The sequence below is a fragment of the Trichomycterus rosablanca genome, chromosome 20, assembly GCF_030014385.1.
Source record: "Trichomycterus rosablanca isolate fTriRos1 chromosome 20, fTriRos1.hap1, whole genome shotgun sequence".
Lineage (NCBI taxonomy): Eukaryota > Metazoa > Chordata > Actinopteri > Siluriformes > Trichomycteridae > Trichomycterus > Trichomycterus rosablanca.
In genome coordinates this window covers 3,927,157-3,949,536 of record NC_086007.1, presented here as the reverse complement: position 1 = coordinate 3,949,536, position 22,380 = coordinate 3,927,157, and the positions used below count along the sequence as shown (strand labels likewise).

The window sequence follows — 22,380 nt, the reverse complement described above, 5'->3', positions numbered from 1 at the left end:
AATAAACTAAGTGGTGTTTGAGACAGAACAGACATCTATGTACAATTCTAACAACACTTTTTAATGCTGCTCAGATTGTTGTTTTATCCACTTCAGGTCTAAGTCATGTTTATTGTTTACGTCAGAACTGTGTCTTCTCCCTGCTGCTGCTCTGGGCGTCTGCCTGTAGTGCCTGTGTCAGGGACAGGTCCGGCTTCTGATGGATAAATATACAGTCATTATCCGTTAGAGGAGTAAACAGTTTGTATATCTGTGCCGCTCTCTGACCGGGCTGTTTGTATTGCGTGCCTGATGAAGAACCTGGATCTGCTGGAGCTTCAGTAGCTTCTGTATGATCAGCTTAAGTTTGGATCATGGAGTTTATTTAGGAGAGTTGAGAGTTTAGCTCAGCTCAGCACACTGCTGATTTTCACCAGAAGCCAGATCGTCTGTCACAGGTGAGCGATTCGCTGTACGTCTCTGCCAAGTGTCCGCGAGAGAGTGTGTGTGATCCTGGTGAGAAATGAGAGGGTACCAGGGAATGACAAAAGCTCTGTCTCCTGACGGGGCAGCTGAAGCTGGATGAGGATAAGTCCTCTTCCTCACGCTCTCTATTCTCATTCTAAATCGTTCGGTCTCTCACACACTTGTACCACTTATCTCTTTTGTTGATTCTTTTTTTCTCTTCACTCAGGTTGGTTGTTTTTTACAATCTTGTTCTACCCAAAATGTACACGTACACGTAAGATTGTGTAGATAACAGATGGACTTTGGGGATGGGGTTATCAGGGTCCCGAAGAGTCAGGTGCCACTAGAAAAGACTAGCTGAGTAGCAGGAATACATCCTGGACGCTTATGTACTGTATATACATAATACACATAGCCATAACATTAAAAACACCTCCTTGTTTCTACACTCACTGTCCATTTAATCAGCTCCACTTACCATATAGAAGTACTTTGTAGTTCTACAATTACTGACTGTAGTACATCTGTTTCTCTGCATGCTGTGTTAGGATCCTTACATGCTGTTCTTCAATGGTCAGGACTCTCCCAGGACCACTACAGAGTAGGTATTATTTGGATGGTGGATAATTCTCAGCATTGCAGTGACACTGACATGGTGGTGTTGTGTTAGTGTGTGTTGTGCTGGTATGAGTGGATCAGACACAGCAATGCTGCTGGAGTTTTTAAACACCTGACTGTCACTGCTGGACTGAGAATAGTCCACCAACCAAAAATATCCAGCCGGGGGCAGCGAGTTGTGACCACTGATGAAGGTCTAGAAGATGACCAACTCAAACAGCAGCAATAGATGAGCGATCGTCTCTGACTTTACATCTACAAGGTGAACAAACTAGGTAGGAGTGTCTAATAGAGTGGACAGTGAGTGGACACGGTATTTAAAAACTTCATTTACATTTTCCTCTCACATTTACACATTACCTTTAATGTATTTCATTTACGTTAGAGTAATGCTCTTTTTTGAGCTTTAAATTGCTGATATAAACTAAATTTGGTTGCTCTTATTCATATATCATTAGAAGAAAATGTAATGTTAGGTTCAAAACCATATACAACTTACAACCTTCAAAAAATCCAACCACATCTCGCGCTGCTGATTCCAATTCTTATGAATTTTGCATGAGCTTAGGTTCCTTAAATGGAAAAACTGTGACATATCCAAGTCTCCACGTGCGTCCACATTTAACGCAGCCTCACCAAAAGCCCATGAGGAAGTATTATATTTGCTAACACATTAAGAAGCACATCACGTTTCCTGCAATTTGCCTTCGCTGTGTAAATACAGAGCTTAAACCACAGCTGGAGCTGGAGGTAGAGTTGGCATGGCCGTTAGCAGGAACAAAGAGAGAGAGAGAGAGAGAGAGAGAGAGAGAGAGAGAGAGAGAGGGAGAGGGAGAGGGAGAGGGAGAGAGAGAGAGAGAGAGAGAGAGAGAGAGAGAGAGAGAGAGAGAGGACCTAAACCAGACGTGTAATCATAAAGCCTCTATGGAACAGAAGACGGTCAGTCCGGTAGCACTGAGGAACATGTGTAACGGCTGCTGGTTAATCCCCTGGACACCCTGGACAGGGCACCAATCCATCGCAGGGCTACTTGCATGATTCCCACAAGGAGCAGTCTGAGTCTTTAATGTGTGGAGTTTGCATGTTCTCCCTGTGTCAGTGAGGGTTTCCGCTGGGTGCTCCGGTTTCCTCCAAAGTCATGCAGTCAGGCCAGGCAACTGGAGCTACTACAATTGACCTAAGAGTAAAGTGTGTGTGTGTGTGTGTGTGTGTGTGTGTGTGTGTTTTACTGGTGATTGACTGGCAACCTGTCTGGGATGCTTCCAATCTTACGGCCAATTAATCAGACCCACCGCAACCCTGACCAAGATAAAGCACTGGTAAAACAGAGAATGAATGAATGAATGAAATTATCCCCCAAACACTTTATTCCTCTATTCGTAGCAATACTATTTAATAATTCTTACTTAAATAATTTAAAAACTGACCCCCATCTGGTATGTGATATCCTTTTAGACCAAATGCATCTGAAATTAAATATTCTAACCAATTCTCAAAGCTACAACATCTTTAGTTTAAACCTTATAATTGAAATATCTGTTTACATCCAGGAGGAAAAGCGCCAATGTTCAGCTGTCCGGGCATCAAGTTCTATTTCCCATTTCTTATTCCAAAAGAATTCATAACAAACTGCTTCCAAGCTCAATTTATTCGAGACAGTGTGGAAAGTGGCGAGAACTCAGACGCTGTCTGGCATAAAACCTGACAGAGAAAAAGAACTGCTTCACTTCCTAACTGAAGGAGTGGTGTGTGGTGAGCGAGAGGTGTGTGGTATAACGGCACAGTATAGAACACGCTTAGCATTTATAATTCATCCACTGTCTGTTTTAGCACCTCATTATCCTGTTCAGGGTCGCGGTGGGTCCGATTCACTGGGCAAAGTTAAGTTACTGGACTAGTAATCAGAAGGATGCTGGTTCAAGTCCCACCACTGCCAGGTTGCTGCTGTTGGGCCCTTGAGCAAGACCCTTAACCATCAATTGCTCAGACTGTAGCTGTAATGTAAGCCGCTTTGGATAAAGGTGTCTGTTAAATGCTGTAAATGTAAATGTAAAAGGTTGGAAACACCCTGGACAGGCTGCCAATCATCACAGGGCACAGACACACAAACACACACACACATTCACACTTTTAGTATATCCAATTTAACCTGACTGCATGTCTTTGGACTGTGGGAGGAAACCGGTTCACCTGGAGGAAATCCACACAGACACGGGAAGAACATGCAAACTCCACACAGAAAGGACCCAGACCACTCCAGCTGGGAATCGAACCCAGGATCCAGGTGTTATCCACCGAGCCACCGTGCCGTCCAGTGGTAGAAATGCGTGTATCAATTGAAATGTTGAAATGGGCAGTGGTAGCTCAGCGGTTAAAGTACAGGACTAGTAACTGGAAGGGCACTGGTTCAAACCTTACATCTGCCAGGTCGCCACTGTTGGGCCCTTGAGCAAGGCCCTTAACCCTCAAAAGCTTGCAGTGTGTACAGTCTCAATTGTAAGTCACTTTGGATAAAAGTGTCTACTAAATGCTGAAAATGTAAATGTGACTAACATTTCAGTTAAACTACAGCTTATCTCAGATATAGTGGGATAAATGTGGTGAGTTCAATATAGTAGGTTAAATATAATGGGTTAAATATAGTACCCTAAATATAGTGGGTTAAATATATTACCCTAAATATAGTGGGTTAAATATAGTACCCACATATAGTGGGTTAAATATAGTACCCTAAATATAGTGGGTTAAATATAGTACCCTAAATAAAGTGGGTTAAATATAGTACCCTAAATAAAGTGGGTTAAATATAGTACCCTAAATATAGTGGGTTAAATATAGTACCCTAAACACATAAGGGGGTTAAATATAGTACCCTACATAAAGTGGGTTAAATATAATAAGTTAAATATAGTGGGTTAAATATAGTACCCTAAATATAGTGGGTTAAATATAGTACCCTAAATAAAGTGGGTTAAATATAATAAGTTAAATATAGTGGGTTAAATATAGTACCCTAAATAAAGTGGGTTAAATATAGTACCCTAAACACATAAGGGGGTTAAATATAGTACCCTGAATATAATGGGTTACATATAGTACCGTAAATATAGTGGGTTAAATATAGTACCCTAAATATAGTGGGTTAAATATAGTACCCTAAATATACAGTAGTAGGTTAAAAGAACAATAAAGCCAAGATAAATAAATCCCGTTAAATTTATTGACAACACTACGACAAAAAGTAGATTAAATTGTAATTACGAGGTCTTTGTAAAGAAACAAGCCTAATTGATACCACTAACATGAAGATCCGGTGCGATCAGGTCTGTGCATATCAGGAGAACAAATTTAAATCATAAAGATAAAAACGCTTCTGATGTAAAAAACTAAATGGAATGGACATCTGACCAAGAAGCATCTGCCATATGGTAGCGCATTTCCTGTGTAATGAGGCGTACAGACTTCCACTCTGTTCCTGTAGCCCTTCAGCAGGTCTCCCAGGGCTTCAGAACCAACTCTTCCTCTACATGATAACATCTTACAATACTGAAACATGGTGATTTATCCAAACATTTAGCCTTGTCTCCAATATTTACACTGATAAAATAACATGACGCAGAAGTGAAAAGGGTTAATATTTGCTGTTTCCAATACATTACTGTTGCTAAAAGCTTTTATTATTATTATTATTATTATTATTAGCCACCAGTTTATTTATTTATTAGGATTTTAACGTCATGTTTTACACACTGGTTACATTCATGACAGAAACAGTACGTAGTTACAGTCATGGACAATTTTGTATCTCCAATTCACCTCACTTGCATGTCTTTGGACTGTGGGAGGAAACCGGAGCTCCCGGAGGAAACCCATGCAGACACAGAGAACATGCAAACGCCACAGAGAAAGGACCCGGACTGTCCCACCTGGGGATCGAACCAAGGACCTTCTTGCTGTGAGGCGACAGTTCTACCCACCAAGCCACCGTGCCACCCTATCAGCCACCAGGTGCAATGGTTCAAGTTTCTTTTAAACACAAATAGCAACCAGCCTTTACGTATGCAGCATAAACAGAACTTTCACTTCTTAATCCTACAATGTAGCAAATATCTTCAAAGCATTTATTCTTTATTTAATCTTTAGGTTTTATTTTTGTCATTTCACTTTATTTTTTACCACTGCGATGCAGTAACACACCCCGGATAGGACGTTAATCCATCACAGAGCTTCGACCTCTCTCCCCACTCAGACACAGCCAATCATGTCTGTATGTAGACGCCCGACTGGCCAGTAGCACAGCTAAGGATTTGAACCCTGGATCCCCGCAGTAGTGAGCTAGCATATTTTACCGCTGCGCCACCCAAACTACTTGTTTTGTCCTATAATTATCAAGAATTTATCGTAATTAAAGTCCTTTTTATATCATTATACAGAGCTAGTGAAATATGTGGACCTGCCCTTACAATCTAAATATGCATTTGTCCCCCACAGCCTAGGGGTTAAGGTACTGGACTAGTAAGTAAAAGGTCGCTGGTTCAAACCCCACCACTGCCAGGTTGCCACTGTTGGGCCCTTAAGCAAGGCCCTTAACCCTTAATTGCTTGGACAACACACTGTCACAGTACTGTAAGTCGCTTTGGATAAAATGTTAATGTATCCAATTACCTGAACATTGCAGACATGTCACTCTTGACCACTAAGGGTCGCAACAATCACACCTCCCTCAGACACGTGTGCAGTACCAACCACATCTTCACCTTCATATGGGGATCTGCATCGTGCATGGAGAGTCACGTATCAATCTCTATTGTCCCTCGTCGTATTGTCCATAAATGCATGCCCACATCCAATCGTGTGTCTGTGTAGGTGCTTGGCTGGCTGATAGTTTAAGATCTGAGCACTGGTGGACTAGCATATTTTACCACTGCACCAACTCAGCACTCCCAGAATTCATCAGTTCTGTCTTTTTTATTATTTTTTACAAACATCTGGTTACAAAAATCTTGGTTAGAAATTGTAAAGAACGTTATGGCTGCTAGCAAGTTAATCACATCTTAATTCGTATATCATTAAATAATACCGGCTGCTAAATCAAACACATTAGAATTCAGTTGTGAGCTAAAACAATGTGTGTTTCCAAAAACACTTTCTTGCAGTTTGTCAAAAACACAAAATAGTTGGCTGGACTAAAAGACTTAAATATTCTACATTTGACAGTTTTACCAAAAGCATTTCAATGTCTGTGGGATCGCTTGATCCCTCATGAGAATTAGCGAGTTTAGGGTGTAAAATAAATTCCATGGTTGTAAAAGGAAGACCAACAAGCACTCTGCTTTCAAGCTTAACACTCTGAGATGTTCAGTTTTAAAGCCCAGTCCAACCACAAATGTTTATAGGCGTTGCAAACCTCATTTCTTAAGGACTGCTCCAGAGTAAATCATCACCATACAGGCCAAACCAAGCATAATGGTTTTTGGAGCTCTGGGACACATAATTAACTTGTTTCATCTTTGAAAACTGATTTAGAAAGAAACAGTACTGGTCTCAAACTTAAACAAATGAATCGGAAGAGGTCTGTATTATGTTTTATTATCGTCTCAGCTGTTTTTTTATATTTACTTCTATAAAGTGATTCTCACAGGCATTTTTTACTCTAACTTTCCCACACAATGTATCCTCCCTTCTGAAAGAGTCTGAAGAGCTCGTATCATAAGTCAGCATCACTCTGAAATCTGTTGTCACAAGCAAACGCATCGTCTGCGGCGAAACGAATGATATACTCCAAACTGTCCAGAACAAGGACACCCCACTGGCTACAAGACCTGTAGATGCACCATATCCTTCAACCAAAGAAAACACTTCAGAGCGTTCTCCTCAGTGCACGGGCCTGAGGATGATAAATGAAACACAAGTGATCTCTTTTCAAGGACTGAACAAGCTTAGAGTTTCTCTACACCACAGGGGTACCAAAGCAGACAGCGAGCATCTTCAGGGCTGTAAAAAAAAACGATGAAAGCTGAGAGGTTTCCTATTCTGTAATGACTAGAACAAAACCACAATATTTCATTTTGCCGTACAAACATCTACTATCTTCTCAAAGAGCCAAAGAACTCACGGCCTGAACGCAGACGATGATAAGATACCAGTCCTGGAGATCCATAGAAGTGTGTCTTGTCAGATCCAACTCACCTGAGACAAGGGGTGTAACAATACACTCTACCCACGATGCGATGGGTTTCCCGATACGTTTTTTTCCAGATTTTTAAAACTGAAATTAAAGACAAATTATGACAACATTTTCCTTTTATTATTTCTCTTTATTATTTATCTTTTATTTATCTAAATCATGAATGTCCTTTTATTTCTGAGGTAGGTACAAACTATGCAAAACAATTTTGAATTAAGCCCAATTTGGCTGAAAACCCCCGAATCTGGCAACCAGGCGTATAGCGCCGGTGACGTCAACCAGGCGAGGTGCATAGAGTACATGTCAAATCGATTTGAATCATGGAATTTTTGAATGGGTTATTGACTGTACTGTGGTGACTCGTTACATCCTTACCTCCGACTATCTAAACTTTCTTTTAAATAATATACCAGCTGTACATTATGCCCTCTCACCACTGCTAAGATCTGGGCTCGGGTCTCAATGGAGCTGTTGGTCAGATGGGTGTCTATACAGACGTAATTGGCTACATCTCAGGTAGCAAACGATCTCCTGGCAATAACAGTTCCTTCCCAAAAGTCTTTGAGCTGAGAGTTCTATCTTAAACACAAATTTGGGAACGAGTGTAACCCTGTAAATTACCATGTTAAAACTGCAGGTAAAATTATGGCCTATTGTCTGGAAGAAATCTCTGAATAGCCACAGATGGAAGAAAATTCTCCAATCAAAATCAAGTCTCATCAGTGAGCACTTGTTTGCTTTATAATGAGAGCTTTGATAGTGAGGTGAAATCTGCGACAATGGAAGTGATAAAAGACCCTTTGATTTGAAGATACGTGTTTACCCTGTCCTCATGAGTAACGAAATGTATTCAGAAAAAGACCTGGATGCCCACAGACAGAGAAAAATGGTCTGTCAGAACTAATAATAGATAGTAAAGTTTTGTATGATCTGGTCTCTGGAAGAAATGGTGCCTTTCCAAGACCTTCTGGGCTGAAGGCAGGTTCTCACACTAAAGTTGAAGAAAGACCTGGTTCAGAAACTAAAGGCACATGACCATCTTGGTGTGTGTTGTGCTGGTATGAGTGGATCAGACACAGCAGCACTGCTGGAGTTTTTAAATACCGTGTCCACTCACTGTCCACTCTATTAGACACTCCTACCTCGTTGGTCCACCTTGTAAATGTAAAGTCAGAGACGATCGCTCATCTATTGCTGCTGTTTGAGTCGGTCATCTTCTAGACCTTCATCAGTGGTCACAGGACGCTGCCCACGGGGTGCTGTTGGCTGGATGTTTTTGGTTGGTGGATTATTCTCAGTCCAGCAGTGACAGTGAGGTGTTTAAAAACTCCAGCAGCGCTGCTGTGTCTGATCCACTCATACTGTCAGTGTCACAGCAGTGCTGAGAATGATCCACCACCCAAATAATAGCTGCTCTGTGGTGGTCCATTGAAGAACAGCATGAAAGGGGGCTAACAAAGTATGCAGAGAAACAGATGGACTACAGTTAGTAATTGTAGAACTACAAAGTGCTTCTATATGGTAAGTGGAGCTGATAAAATGGAGTGTAGATCATAATGACCTAACAAATTGAAGTCCTATCCAGGCAGTGAGCCAGTAGTGAGAGCTTCCATCTCAGTAATGAACAGAGCAATACATTATTTGTTCTTGCTCCTTGAGAGAATATTATATGCCTGTATGCCAAAGGGGCCCCTAGCAAAAGCAGAGCTTGTCCAAAACTATGGAGTGCTGAGGGATTCCCTTTCAATAAAAACTAGACCAATTGTTTCACTTTGCCATATACTTTTCACTTTGCAAGGACAGGACCGGTCCGGCAGCTGAGGGTGCGTTCTCGCACTCCGCTAATGAGTAATGAAGTGTGATCAGATAACAGTCCTGGAAACACAAAGATGAAGGAAGATTCCATACTGAATAGAAATGACCTTCAGACTCTGGGCAGTGGCTTGTCTCTATTCATTTCCCCTCTTCATCTGTTTGGGCTCCCAGTCTCACTTTTCCACTGGAGCCAGTCTAATCTGCCATCACCTGAGCTTATAGAGGGGCAATTCTTACCTCCCAGCCCCCCAGCTAAACCCTACCATGAGGGAACGGTTATCGAATCCTCATGATTGTACCAGACGCAGTAAGAGTGTCTTCAACTGAATGCACATAAAAGTGAGGGGCTAAAGGAATAAAACGGAGCACTAACCGAGCACTAACAAGCCCATGCTTATGTGCCGGGTACTCAATGAATTCAAACGGTACAAAAGCCCTTCCTGGCTCATTGTGCATTAGAAACCTGCCGAGCCACCACACTCCAATTTGTTCACAGCCCTTTTTATTCAATTTATTAAGAAAAGCAAGTCTAAGTGTATCAATTATGCAGCTGCTACATGGTTAGAATAGAAAACGCTCGTCAGTCTAAATGCTGGAAGCGACCAATGCCTCAGTTGGAGAGCGAGGTGAATGTGAGTTGGCGAAAAGTCCAAGCACAAAACTTCTCAGACCAGCTGGGTCCTTTTTTATTAAATAGTGTTTCAAGTACGACTCTTGAAACAACTCTTTTTCTTCATGAGAACCCCATGTGGGGTGGAATTCAATTCATACACACATTTTTTTGGTAATGATTTACTGAAGACAGTTACTAAAATGCTAACAATGCTAAATTAAAATTAAAACTTAAGAATAAGCACATGATTACAGTTACTGAGACTATTTTTTATAAATTATGTAGGTGGATACACTAAATCAGGGTTGTTTTTCAAGGGACCCACATTTTGTCCATGATTTTACCGCAACCCAGGCAACACAAACAATGCATTAAAACAAAACACAAAACAAATTAAACTTAATAAAAATTGTGGCAATCTGGTCCCACTGTGGTTTTCAAGGTGTAATATAAAGCCTCCACAAGGGGGTGTTCGCGTACAAGTTCATTTCGTGTTTATGCGCCTGTTAAAATTCGTTTATTTAATTATTGTGACCCATTTTTGGCTCAACCCTGCACTAAATAAATCAACAAATATTGATAACACATACACCAACCGGGCATAACATTATGACCACTGACAGGTGAAGTGAATAACGCTGATTATCTCTTCATCACAGCACCTGTTAGTAGGTGGGATATATTAGGCAGCATGTGAACATTTTACCCTCAAAGTCGATGTTAGAAGCAGGAAAAATGGGCGAGCGTGAGGATTTGAGCGAGTTTGACGAGGGCCAAATTGTGATGGCTAGACGACTGGGTCAGAGCATCTCCAAAACTGCAGCTCTTGTGGGGTGTTCCCGGTCTGCAGTGGTCAGTATCTTTCAAAAGTAATCTAAGGAAGGAACAGTGAAACTGATTCATGTGTGGTCTGATCCAACAGACGAGCTACTGTAGCTCAAATAGCTGAAGAAGTTCATGCTGGTTCTGATAGAAAGGTGTCAGAATACACAGAGCATCACAGTTTGTTGTGTATGGGGCAGCAAAAGGGGACCAACACAGTATTAGAAAGGTGGTCATAATGTTATGCCTAATCTGTGTATTACGGTTTGACTGTTGATGAAATTATGATAATGCAAATGATTTAGAGTGCAAATAATATCACACTTATTTTAAACCACTTGCTGTATAACAGTACACCTATTGTCATGATATCTGAGCTGAGAATTTGTGTGGGTGAGTAAAAAAATGCTTAAAACGGAACTTCATGTGTACGGATCTTTGATGAGAGACGGCACTCCTCAAGTGTCGTGCTGTGATGCTTGGCTGTGAGTTTGGCATGGATTTAGTCAGTCTGTGCATCATCTTGCTCCCAACTGCTCTCGGGCTCTGTAACAGCTCCTATCAACGGCGTCCAGTCATGGCAGAGTCCAAGAGACAGCTTGCCTTTGGAGCCCGGCCTTGGCAAGCATACAAGGGTGGTTGTTTTCACCACACAGTTACAAACTTCTGCACATCTAGCAGTACGGTGTTAAAACCGTGGTTCTCTTGTGGATTATGAATTCAAATAATATGAGTATTTGATGTCAGGTAAAGAATAATATCACATTTAACCTTTATAATTAACGTTTAGGTTACCAGGCCACATTACAGGACCTCAGAGATGGTCATGTAGATCATTCTTCTCAGAGGTTTAGCTTCTGAATACCAGACACTACATTTCGGCTTTGTATGTAATAAATCAAAAATTATTAATAATTAATATGATTTTATCACAACAAAATGAATGCTCACGATTTCTATTGAAAGCATCACTACTAGGCCTTGAGGCTCAGTATGCAAAAAGAGGAAGCGGGCACAATGGGCACAGATGATAAACCCAGCTACACACTTCTTTCACCTCGTTGTCCTGCACCACGTTAAACGTTAAACTAAAGAATGTTGGTCAGATTAAAAGCTGTTCTTTTTACAGAACATTTTAAGATAGAGTCACACTGTTATCTTGACTTGTTCATTTTAATGCAGCATCCAGCGCTGCTCTGTATTCTGGATCCTTGAAATAAAGATAAGCGCAACCAATACAGAGCAAATCCTTTTAGCCAGAGGATGTCAGGTAACTTGTAATTCCAGGTCTCCAGAACTTACCTCTAAAATACCACTAAAAGATGTAGCTTACCATGATAACACACCTTATATATGTAAATGTGGTCAGGTTAATCAGATAGGCTGTGCTTAATGTGCGTAGGTGCAGCAGCAAGTATCTGGTAAAATGTTAGTCTTGATTATTTGGTTGGACATTATCAAGGAATTAAGCCATAAATTAACTTACCATTTACCATAAACTTACATTTAAAATGCCTTGGCACGATGGTATTTCTGCATGGCTAGGCTTATCCTAGTGCAAATACGATGTCGAAATAATAAGATTTTCCTGATTTTTCCAGGCTATAACACTCCTGCTCAATTCCTTACACCTTGTTAAGTTTATTACAATTCATATAAATATCACTGCCCGCGCTAATACAACAGAGGGCAGCGTCCGCCATCTATAACGACCAGAGATTAAAAGGAATGAGGGAATCACAGCAGAGAAAAAAGGATTCGTCCTACCTCCATGAAGCAAGTCCCGGCAGCAGTGTTCTCTTTAATCGAAGCGTTGTAGAACTTGCTCCCGAAAACTGGCTCGTTGTCGTTAGTATCCTGCAGGATGACTCTGATCACAGCAGTGGAGGACAGAGGAGGTCTACCCCTGTCTGAAGCCACCACAATCAAACTAGGAGTAGGGTCCGTCTCGTAATCCAGCTGGGTAAGGGTAGTGATGATGCCAGTCATGGCATCTATGCTGAACCAGTCAGAATGAGTCTTCAGATTGTGCCTAATGCTATACTGGACCTCACCGTTCGGTCCCTGGTCTTCGTCCCGTGCTGTAACCTGAAGCACGAAACTCCCTGGAAAGACGACTTCCGGGATCACCTGGGTGTACTCCGGTTGGTCGAACAAAGGAGGGTTATCGTTAACATCCGTGACCTGGATGGTAAACGAAGACTCGGCATGTAAGGGAGGGGTTCCAGAGTCGGTAGCCATGACCCTTAGTTCATAATGGTCCTGTTCCTCACGATCCAGAATCTTGTCTACACATATTAGATAGATGACGTTGTCCTTAGTGGTCAGACCGAATTTCCCATCTCCACCCTCTAACGACACATTAACGTTAGCGTATTCTCCATAATCAGGGTCTGTAACCGAGATCCGTGCTACATACTGGCCAGGCTGGGCACCTTCGGATATGCGTGGTAAGCCATCTTCGCTCAAAAAAATGATGGTCATAGTGGGCTGGTTGTCATTGTAATCCCTGACGTGTATAGTAACGAAGGCATTGGTGACCTCAGGTTGAGTGGCATTGTCCCGTGCCTGGACGACCAGCTCATGGACTCTTTTCATCTCATAGTCCAAGGGCTTGTTGACAGTTATTACACCAGTCTGAGAATTGATGGCAAAACATCTCTCAGGGTCACTTTGTCTTCTGTTAATATCATAGATCACAAGGCCATTGTTGTCCTCATCAGCATCCGAAGCAAAGACCTGAAGTACGTTGGTTCCTGGCTGCAGGTTTTCAGAGATTATAGCGTGGTACCGGCTCTGGTTAAACACCGGCGCATTATCATTAACATCCTGAACGGTCACATCCAGAATCATCCGTCCTGTCTTTTTTGGAGTTCCGCCATCAAAAGCCTCCAAGGAGAGGGTATAGGATGACCTCTTTTCCCTGTCCAAAATGGCATTGACTACCAAGTCCAGGTAGAGCACTTGATTTGAGCCTCGTCTTGTTTCAAGAAGAAAAGCCTGACCATCGTTCCCCTCTGTTATGATGTAGCCTTGAGTCGTGAACTGTCCCTGGTCGGCATCTAAGGCAGGTTCGAGAGGAAATTTAGTTCCGATGGTGGTCTGTTCAGGGATCCTGAAGGAAGCCCGCTGCCTGGGGAAGGCTGGCCGGTGGTCATTAATGTCATTGACTATAACAGTCACGTCCACCGTCACACCAGTCATGGTCACTGCGATAAAATTGTAGCGGTCTCGTACTTCCCGGTCCAAAACCTTCGCTGTTCTTATGATGCCTGTGCTTTCATCAATATCCAGGTCTGAACCGACACCTGTTCCCTCATGGTCAGAGATGAAGTAAAGCGATGCCGTGATGCCCGGCGGCAGGCCGGCACTTATGTCCCCGATCACCGTACCCGCTGGCTGCTCTTCGTCTAGCTGCAGCTCCAGCGTACCTGGCACCATGGACGAGTGAACTGTAAAGAGTTCGAGAGCCACGCAGAGGAGCACTAGAAGCCTCCTATCCAACGTCCAATGGCGACTGAACTGGTCCATTACTGTCCTCCCCGTTCCTGTCAGCACTTTCTTCATTTCGGTTGCTTCTTACACAACCTGAAAGCACAAAATACGACCTTAGTTAGAGTTAACAACCAAGTGAACTGAGCAAAAGGACATTTAGCTAGTTTGATTTTGATATCAGCTTAAAAAAAAACACTGAGGACATCACACACACACACTTCTAAGGAAGAAAGTCAGAGTACTCATATAAAAACCAAGCAGCTGTTATGGACAATTTAGATATTATGTTTGATATCACCTGAATATTAGTTTTATGCTGTTTTGTGCATTAAATCCTTAGTTATATTGTGCTTGCAGTGTGGCCGGGAGTCTGAAGTACAGAGATAAGCAATGTGTCTGTTGTAAGCAGATAAGAAACAACTGTTAGCACAGAATGGAGGTTCCAAAGTCCAACACCCAATGTGATATGACTATAGCAGTATAAATGGAGGGGCACAGCTCTGTACCTTGTTCTTCAGATATTCCACTGATGTAAGGACCCACGATCGTGCCAAGAAATTCTCCAATCCATTTTCATTTATCATATTACTCATTTTTCCATGTCACAGCCACACAAATCCCAGAGCTGTGCTGCACCAACATCTGGAAACCCTGGCCATGAGCAGTAATACAACCTGGACAGGGTGCCAGTCCATTGCAGCACACAAAAAGAAGCTAATCTAATAAGCTAATAAGTCTTGGGAGGTGAGAGGAAATTAAACTGTATTGCAAAGCCTATGTGAAGTCCTTGAGGGCGGCTCGGTGAGTAGCACTGTCCTGGATTCGATCCCCAGGTGGGGCGGTCCAGGTCCTTTCTGTGTGGAGTCTCCATGTTCTCCCCGTGTCTGTGTGGGTTTACTCCGGTGGGTTTACTTGTGAACTGATGAATGTTGTGTAATGTGTAACTACCGTTCCTGTCATGAATGTAACCAAAGTGTAAAACATGACGTTACAATCCTAATAAACAAACAAACAAACCATATTACAATCCACAAAACACACACATCCAGCTATTTTTAAAGTTACATAAAGACCTTTGTAATGTCAAGTCAGAAATACTTGAGGAACATTCCATGCATTCGGTTTCTAACCACACGCTGCACACAGGTATTTCTGTATTCTTCTCACTTAATAAGTCAACACTTATTCCTCTTGCCAAGATGAACAGAAACCACAGCATGTCGTACAAATCCAGTAAAGAAGCAGAGACTTTTACTGCCTCCACCGTCTAATAAAACTGAGTAAGGACAGGTCCAGTGCTACCGGCCAAAGCGGCTTCACAGTGTTTGGCCTGTAATAGCACCCAGTGGTATACGTTAATACAGAGCTAGTGGGTGTAATAGAGACTCCGGGACTTGAGAAAATGTTTATTCAGACTAACTGAAAGGTGTGCGGTCTGATACAGGAATCTGAAAGAGCCTTTACAGTACTCCCTCTCCAGCCATCCCTAGTGCTGTGTTAGCCTGATGAATGTCCTCCTCGACCAGCCGTTCTCTTGAACAACTCCAACCACTTAAATGTAGAAGTACTGAACGCTGGGTAGGATCATCAGCACATAAGAAGCATAAACTCACTGGTGCATTAATAGGAAACATAATGTATAGGCTTATAATCAAAATGCCAGTTGGCTAACCACAAGTGTACTCGAGAGTGCTCTCCTGGCTCCGGTAAAATCCTAATTATAGCAAATCTGTGATTCATCATTCATAAAACTGTGTCTTTCAAACACAAAAATCTGCTTCATCCAGTGTTCGGGTCATGGTGGGTTCGGGTTTACCAGGAAAACACTGGGCGTAAGGCAGGAATAATACAGACAGGGCGCCGATCCATCACAGGATAAAGTAGTTGCTTCTTTAATAATGCTGGGTCAGGATTTCTGCCTACTTATTTCTATGTTAGTTAGCCTGAGTGCAGCTCAAAAACATCCAGTGGCTGGCTTCATTTGTCATGGACAATCACATGCACATGTTAAGCAGTGTTCTCCTGGCTAAAAGGTTTATTTCCTGTACTAAACAAAAAAAAAATTATATTTCACTAATTTAATCATTTTTCCTCATTTGCATTGTCCAATTCACTCACTCACTTTCTTAACCGCTTATCCAATTAGGGTCGTTGTTCTGGAGCCTATCCCAGCTTTTCAATGGGCGAAAGGCACAGAGTAACACCCTGGACGGGGCGCCAGTCCATCACGGGACAGACACACATATACACACACACATACATACACGCATTCACCTATAAAGCAATTCCGTGACTCAAATTAACCTTACTGCATGTTTTTGGACTCTGGGATGATCCCACGCAGACACAGGGAGAACATGCAAACTCCGCACAGAAAGACCCGGACCGCCCCACCTGGGGATCGAACCCAGGACCTTCTTGCTGTGAGGCGACAGTGCTACCCACCAAGCCGCCCCTATTGTCCAATTTGGATATTCTTAATTTCCCTGTGCCTCTGTTGGTGGCATCTTTACACCTGCCTCCAGATACAGAGGACCACACTACTCTCTGAGTATTTCTCCTGAATGTAAACACTTCAACAAGATAACAACAACAAACATAAAGCCAAACCTTTTAATTCCCTATTGTCTACAGTTCTTGGACTCCTGCATAAAGATAAATATAAAAGAGATAAAAATAGACTTTATTGTCATTGTAGTTATACAATGAAACTTTGTTTGGTAGCTCTTAGTGAGACCAGCAGCAATAAAGAATATTTAAAAATGTATTAAAATATATATGACTCGGTACAAAACAAAATAAGCTAACATTATATGAAATAGAGAGTATTTACATGGTGATATACATGGTGTAAATAAGCATGTTGATCCCGTTCCCAAACAGAGTCAGAGGCCCTCATATCATAGGGGCTTTTCACACAATCTGTGCTTCTGTGGGAATTTGTGCCCATTTAGTCAATAGAGCATTTGTGAGGACAGACACTGATGTTTGATTTACTGGGGTAAAGCCAGCGCTCTGGGAACGCTACTGGAGTTCCTTCACAATAAACTCGTCAAACCATGTCTTTATGGGACTTGTTTTGTGCCTAGAGGCACAGTCATGCCGGAACAGAAAGGGCTCTTATACAAACGGTTCCCACACAAAGCATAAATTACAAGTAGTAATTGATTGTATATAAATGTATACACCTATTATCAGTGGGTGAGGCAAAAAATCTCAAACATAATCATTAAACTGGGGTGTCTGCATACTTTTGGCCAAACAGTGTACTTTATTTAATCATAGATGTAAATAATTCCAAAATACAGTAACAGGTGTAGTTACTCTTGTTATAAATGTGATTAAGTGTTAGATCCAGTAGGCCTGGTTACCACTATAATGACTAAACTAACCCACATGTTGTTTAAACTTGCTAAAAGTCATTGTTTCCTGGTCAGCAGGGGTCATTTTACTACTTTCACCAGTGACCACATCTAAACAGAATGATGAGTAAGCAGAAATAATGGGCAATACTTTCTCCTCTCTTTGTTTTTCTTTATTTTTCTCTCTGACACTGAAGGCAGAGCTGAAAATGCAAGGCTCCCCCTGGTGGCTGCTACAAGATTTTTCCTGCATTATTCCTTCACCTGTCTTGATCAGTCATGATAACCCCGGTTTAGGGAGCATCTCATTCAGGGGTTCAGTTTCAGCCCTAATTCAACACACCTGCTCCAGATATTCAGTCTGTTTGTTTAGGTGGGTCAGATCTGTTGGATTAGAGCCGGAGCTCAATTCTATATCACACAACATACTTTAATTTGTATTACATCTGTGTGTGTGTGTGTGCATCATGGAGATGAGGCAGAGCAACCTAACCTGCTTGACAGTGTACATATTAAAAATCTGTGATACTTTGATTTAGTGATGTCATTAATATTCATTCATTCATTCATTGTCTGCTTTACCTGCACTTTACTCTGGTCAGGGTCACAGTGGGTCTGACTTGTTTAGCGAAAGTTGAAAACAATCCATTATCACAGGGCACACACACACACACCTAGTGCAATCTCTACTGACTTCAGTTAGCCTTACTGCATGTTTTTGGACTTGTGTGAAGTCCACCCATGCAGGGAGAACATGCAAACTCCACACAGAAGAGACCCTAGCTGCCCACCTTGTGGGTTTGTTTCATTTGGCAAAAGGTAGGAAACACCCTGGACAGGTCGCCAATCCATCTCCATCACAGGCCACACACACACACCTAGGGCAAACTCTAGTAGCTTCAATTTGCCTGACTGCATGTTTTTGGACTTTTGTGAAGTCCACCCATGCAAGGAGAACACACAGAATGGACCCTGGCCGTCTGCCTGAGGAATCGAACTCAGGTCCTTCTTGCTGTGAGGCAACCAGTGCTACCCACTGACCACCAAGGCACTCTGATATATATAGTAGTCAGTGTTTAAAGTACAGGACTGGTGAGCAGAAGGTTGCCGGTTCAAGCCCCACCATCACCAAGTTGCCACTGTTAACCCTGAATTGCGTAAACTGTATTCAGTGATTAGTGTAAGTCGCTTTGGATAAAAGCGTCTGCAAAATGCAGTAAACATAAAAGATTTAGTGATGTCATTTTCATTTATTGTCTGTTTCTGGTCAGGGTCACAGTGGGTCTGATTCATTTAGCGAAAGTTAGAAACACCCTGGATAGGTCGCCAATCCATCTCCATCACAGGCCACACACACACTTACACACCTAGGGCAATCTCTAGTAGCTTCAATTAGCCTGACTGCATGTTTTTGGATTTGTGTGAAGTCCACCCATGCAGGGAGAACATGCAAACTCCACACAGAATGGACCCTGGCTGCCCACCTGAGGAATCAAACCCAGGTCCTACCACTGTACCACCAAGCCTCCCTGATGTATATCAAAGACAGTGGTAGCTCAGTGGTTAAGGTACTGGACTCGTAATCAGAAGGTTGCTGGATCAAGCCCCACCACCAAGTTGCCACTGTTTGAATTTCTCAAATGGTACTCAGTGATAATTGTAAGGTAATTAACAACAATAACATAATAAATAAGCAATGACTTTGTATAAGTCATATTTTCCAACACTTTGTGGGCTAAATGGTCAGTTTTTAGTGAAGATGTAAAGCCAGACCTCCAATGTGTTAGCACAGTGTGGCACAGTGGTGCAACAGGTAGTCTAGGCTTCTATGGACCTGGGTTCCAATCTCACCTTCAGTCATTATCTGTGAAACGTTTTGTCCCATGTGTGTGTGGGTATTTATTTATTTTTGACACCTTAAAAAATGCAGAGGGTAGCTTTGTGATACCTGTGATGAACTGGCACATTGTTTCGGTTGTTATTTCCTTGCACCAAGTGTTTCTGGGCACTTCTGGCCAAGATAAAGCAGTTAGTGAAAATGAATGAATAAATAAATGAATGAATTAATGATTTAGGGATCTCCATAGTTCATAGTACAAGCGAGCTCCACCCTGATGTACACGTTTCTAGGTCAGTAGTGTGTGTGTGTGTGTGTGTGTGTGTGTGTGTGTGTGTGTGTGTGGTTTTGAAAGTTCAGTGTTTGATTGTGATGGCACGTCTACAAAGTGGTGGTGACAGTACTCCTGAGTGTACGAGTGTGTGTGTGTGTGTGTGTGTGTGTGTGCGTTTCCAAGTGTGAGTGCGAGTGTGTGTGAGTGTGAATGAGCGAGCAGGGATGGAGGGCTCCATGCAGTCTGGCCTGCACCCTCTCTGGCTCTGCTGCATTGTAATTGGGGTGTGCTGGACGCCTGCCGCTACATATGGGAATCCAATCCTTATTTCAGTCTGTCAGCAGCGCTACGACCGAACCACACACACACACACACACACACATTCATACTTACAATAACAATCTGCTGTAAAAAGAGCCAGTTATCAGACTGTCAGGAACGTTAAAACTGTTCAATTAGATCTCACAATCAAATCAGTATCTGCAATTTTTATTTTAATAAATATATTTTTTAAGGTGATTACAAGTGACATTAAAATCTAAAACACCTGTTCAGCAACTGTCCAGTGAAGTGGGGGAGTGTGTGTGAATATTGGGTTTTTTGTTCAGTACTGAGGCCCGTCCACAGCTCACAGCTCACAGCTCACGTTTTACTGATGGACTGGTGTGTAAGCATGTGAACCAGAAGGTATTTTCAGGAGGTATTTTAAATATAATTAAATAAAACTATGTTTAAAAAAGTTCGTCTCAATGATCTGTCCTGATGATTTTTATAAAGAGAGAAAGAGAGTGTGTGTGTATGTGTGTATGTTGGGGGTGGGGGTTTACTGTATTTACTGTATTCTGTAGAGGAATGAACAGACTGTACTGACGGTAAAAAAAACATTTATAACAGTGTGTGTGTGTGTGTGTGTGATGCTCTCACCATCGACTTCTGTTACTATATGACCAGTGGGTCTTAGTGTTGTAATTGGTTCTGAACTCACGCTGTGCTGCAGTAGAGTCCCAACCGCTGCACATCTGTGTCAATAATCTAGCATACAGTATTCATTCATTCATTCATTCACTGTCTGTTATACCACTGCTGGTCAGGATTGCAGTGGGTAGGCAGTCCATCACAGGGCAAACACACGTACACACACAGTATCTAGTAGCTACAATTGACCTGACTGCTTGTCTTTACACTGTGAGAACATGCACTCGGGGGCTGGTGCTGGAGCCTATCCCAGCTTTTCAATGGGCACAAGGCACACAGTAACACCCTGGACGGGGTGCCAGTCCATCGCAGGGCAGACACACACACACACACACCCATTGACTTATAGGGCAATTCAGTGTCTCCAATTAACCTGACTGCATGTTTTTGGACTGTGGAAGGAAACCGGAGCTCCTGGAGGAAACCCACACAGACATGGGGAGAACATGCAAACTCCACACAAAAAGGACCCGAACCCAGGACCTTCTTGCTGTGAGGCGAGAGTGCTACCCACGGAGCCACCATGCCGCCCAACTGCTTTTATTTTCTGACTAAATGATTGGAACAAAACTTTTAATGTCAGTGCTTTTAAAAGTTCAAAAGTTTAGATTTTCTAAATAAATACAGTGTATCACAAAAGTGAGTACACCCCTCACATTTTTGCAGATATTTAAGTATATCTTTTCATGGGACAACACTGACAAAATGACACTTTGACACAATGAAAAGTAGTCTGTGTGCAGCTTATATAACAGTGTAAATTTATTCTTCCCTCAAAATAACTCAATATACAGCCATTAATGTCTAAACCACCGGCAACAAAAGTGAGTACACCCCTTAGTGAAAGTTCCTGAAGTGTCAATATTTTGTGTGGCCACCATTATTTCCCAGAACTGCCTTAACTCTCCTGGGCATGGAGTTTACCAGAGCTTCACAGGTTGCCACTGGAATGCTTTTCCACTCCTCCATGACGACATCACGGACCCGGCGGATATTCGAGATTTTGCATTCCTCCACCTTCCGCTTGAGGATGCCCCAAAGATGTTCTATTGGGTTTAGGTCTGGAAACATGCTTGGCCAGTCCATCACCTTTACCCTCAGCCTCTTCAATAAAGCAGTGGTCGTCTTAGAGGTGTGTTTGGGGTCATTATCATGCTGGAACACTGCCCTGCGACCCAGTTTCCGGAGGGAGGGGATCATGCTCTGCTCAGTATTTCACAGTACATATTGGAGTTCATGTGTCCCTCAATGAAATGTAACTCCCCAACACCTGCTGCACTCATGCAGCCCCAGACCATGGCATTCCCACCACCATGCTTGACTGTAGGCATGACACACTTATCTTTGTACTCCTCACCTGATTGCCGCCACACATGCTTGAGACCATCTGAACCAAACAAATTAATCTTGGTCTCATCAGACCATAGGACATGGTTCCAGTAATCCATGTCCTTTGTTGACATGTCTTCAGCAAACTGTTTGCGGGCTTTCTTGTGTAGAGACTTCAGAAGAGGCTTCCTTCTGGGGTGACAGCCATGCAGACCAATTTGATGTAGTGTGCGGCGTATGGTCTGAGCACTGACAGGCTGACCCCCCACCTTTTCAATCTCTGCAGCAATGCTGACAGCACTCCTGCGCCTATCTTTCAAAGACAGCAGCTGGATGTGACGCTGAGCACGTGCACTCAGCTTCTTTGGACGACCAACACGAGGTCTGTTCTGAGTGGACCCTGCTCTTTTAAAATGCTGGATGATCTTGGCCACTGTGCTGCAGCTCAGTTTCAGGGTGTTGGCAATCTTCTTGTAGCCTTGGCCATCTTCATGTAGCGCAAAAATTCGTCTTTTAAGATCCTCAGAGAGTTCTTTGCCATGAGGTGCCATGTTGGAACTTTCAGTGACCAGTATGAGAGAGTGTGAGAGCTGTACTACTAAATTG

The 22,380-nt window shown here is 42.5% G+C and overlaps 1 protein-coding gene across 1 annotated transcript in view; it reads right to left on the bottom strand.

The window, feature by feature from the left end:
• Positions 1–13,994, bottom strand: part of dchs1a (dachsous cadherin-related 1a) — a 136,020-nt gene extending 122,026 nt beyond the window's left edge. The window contains 1 exon segment of the mRNA XM_063017327.1: positions 12,270–13,994. Coding sequence (XP_062873397.1) covers positions 12,270–13,943 — 1,674 coding nt within the window. The 5' untranslated portion in view covers positions 13,944–13,994.
• Between the last annotated feature and the right edge of the window lie 8,386 nt (positions 13,995–22,380).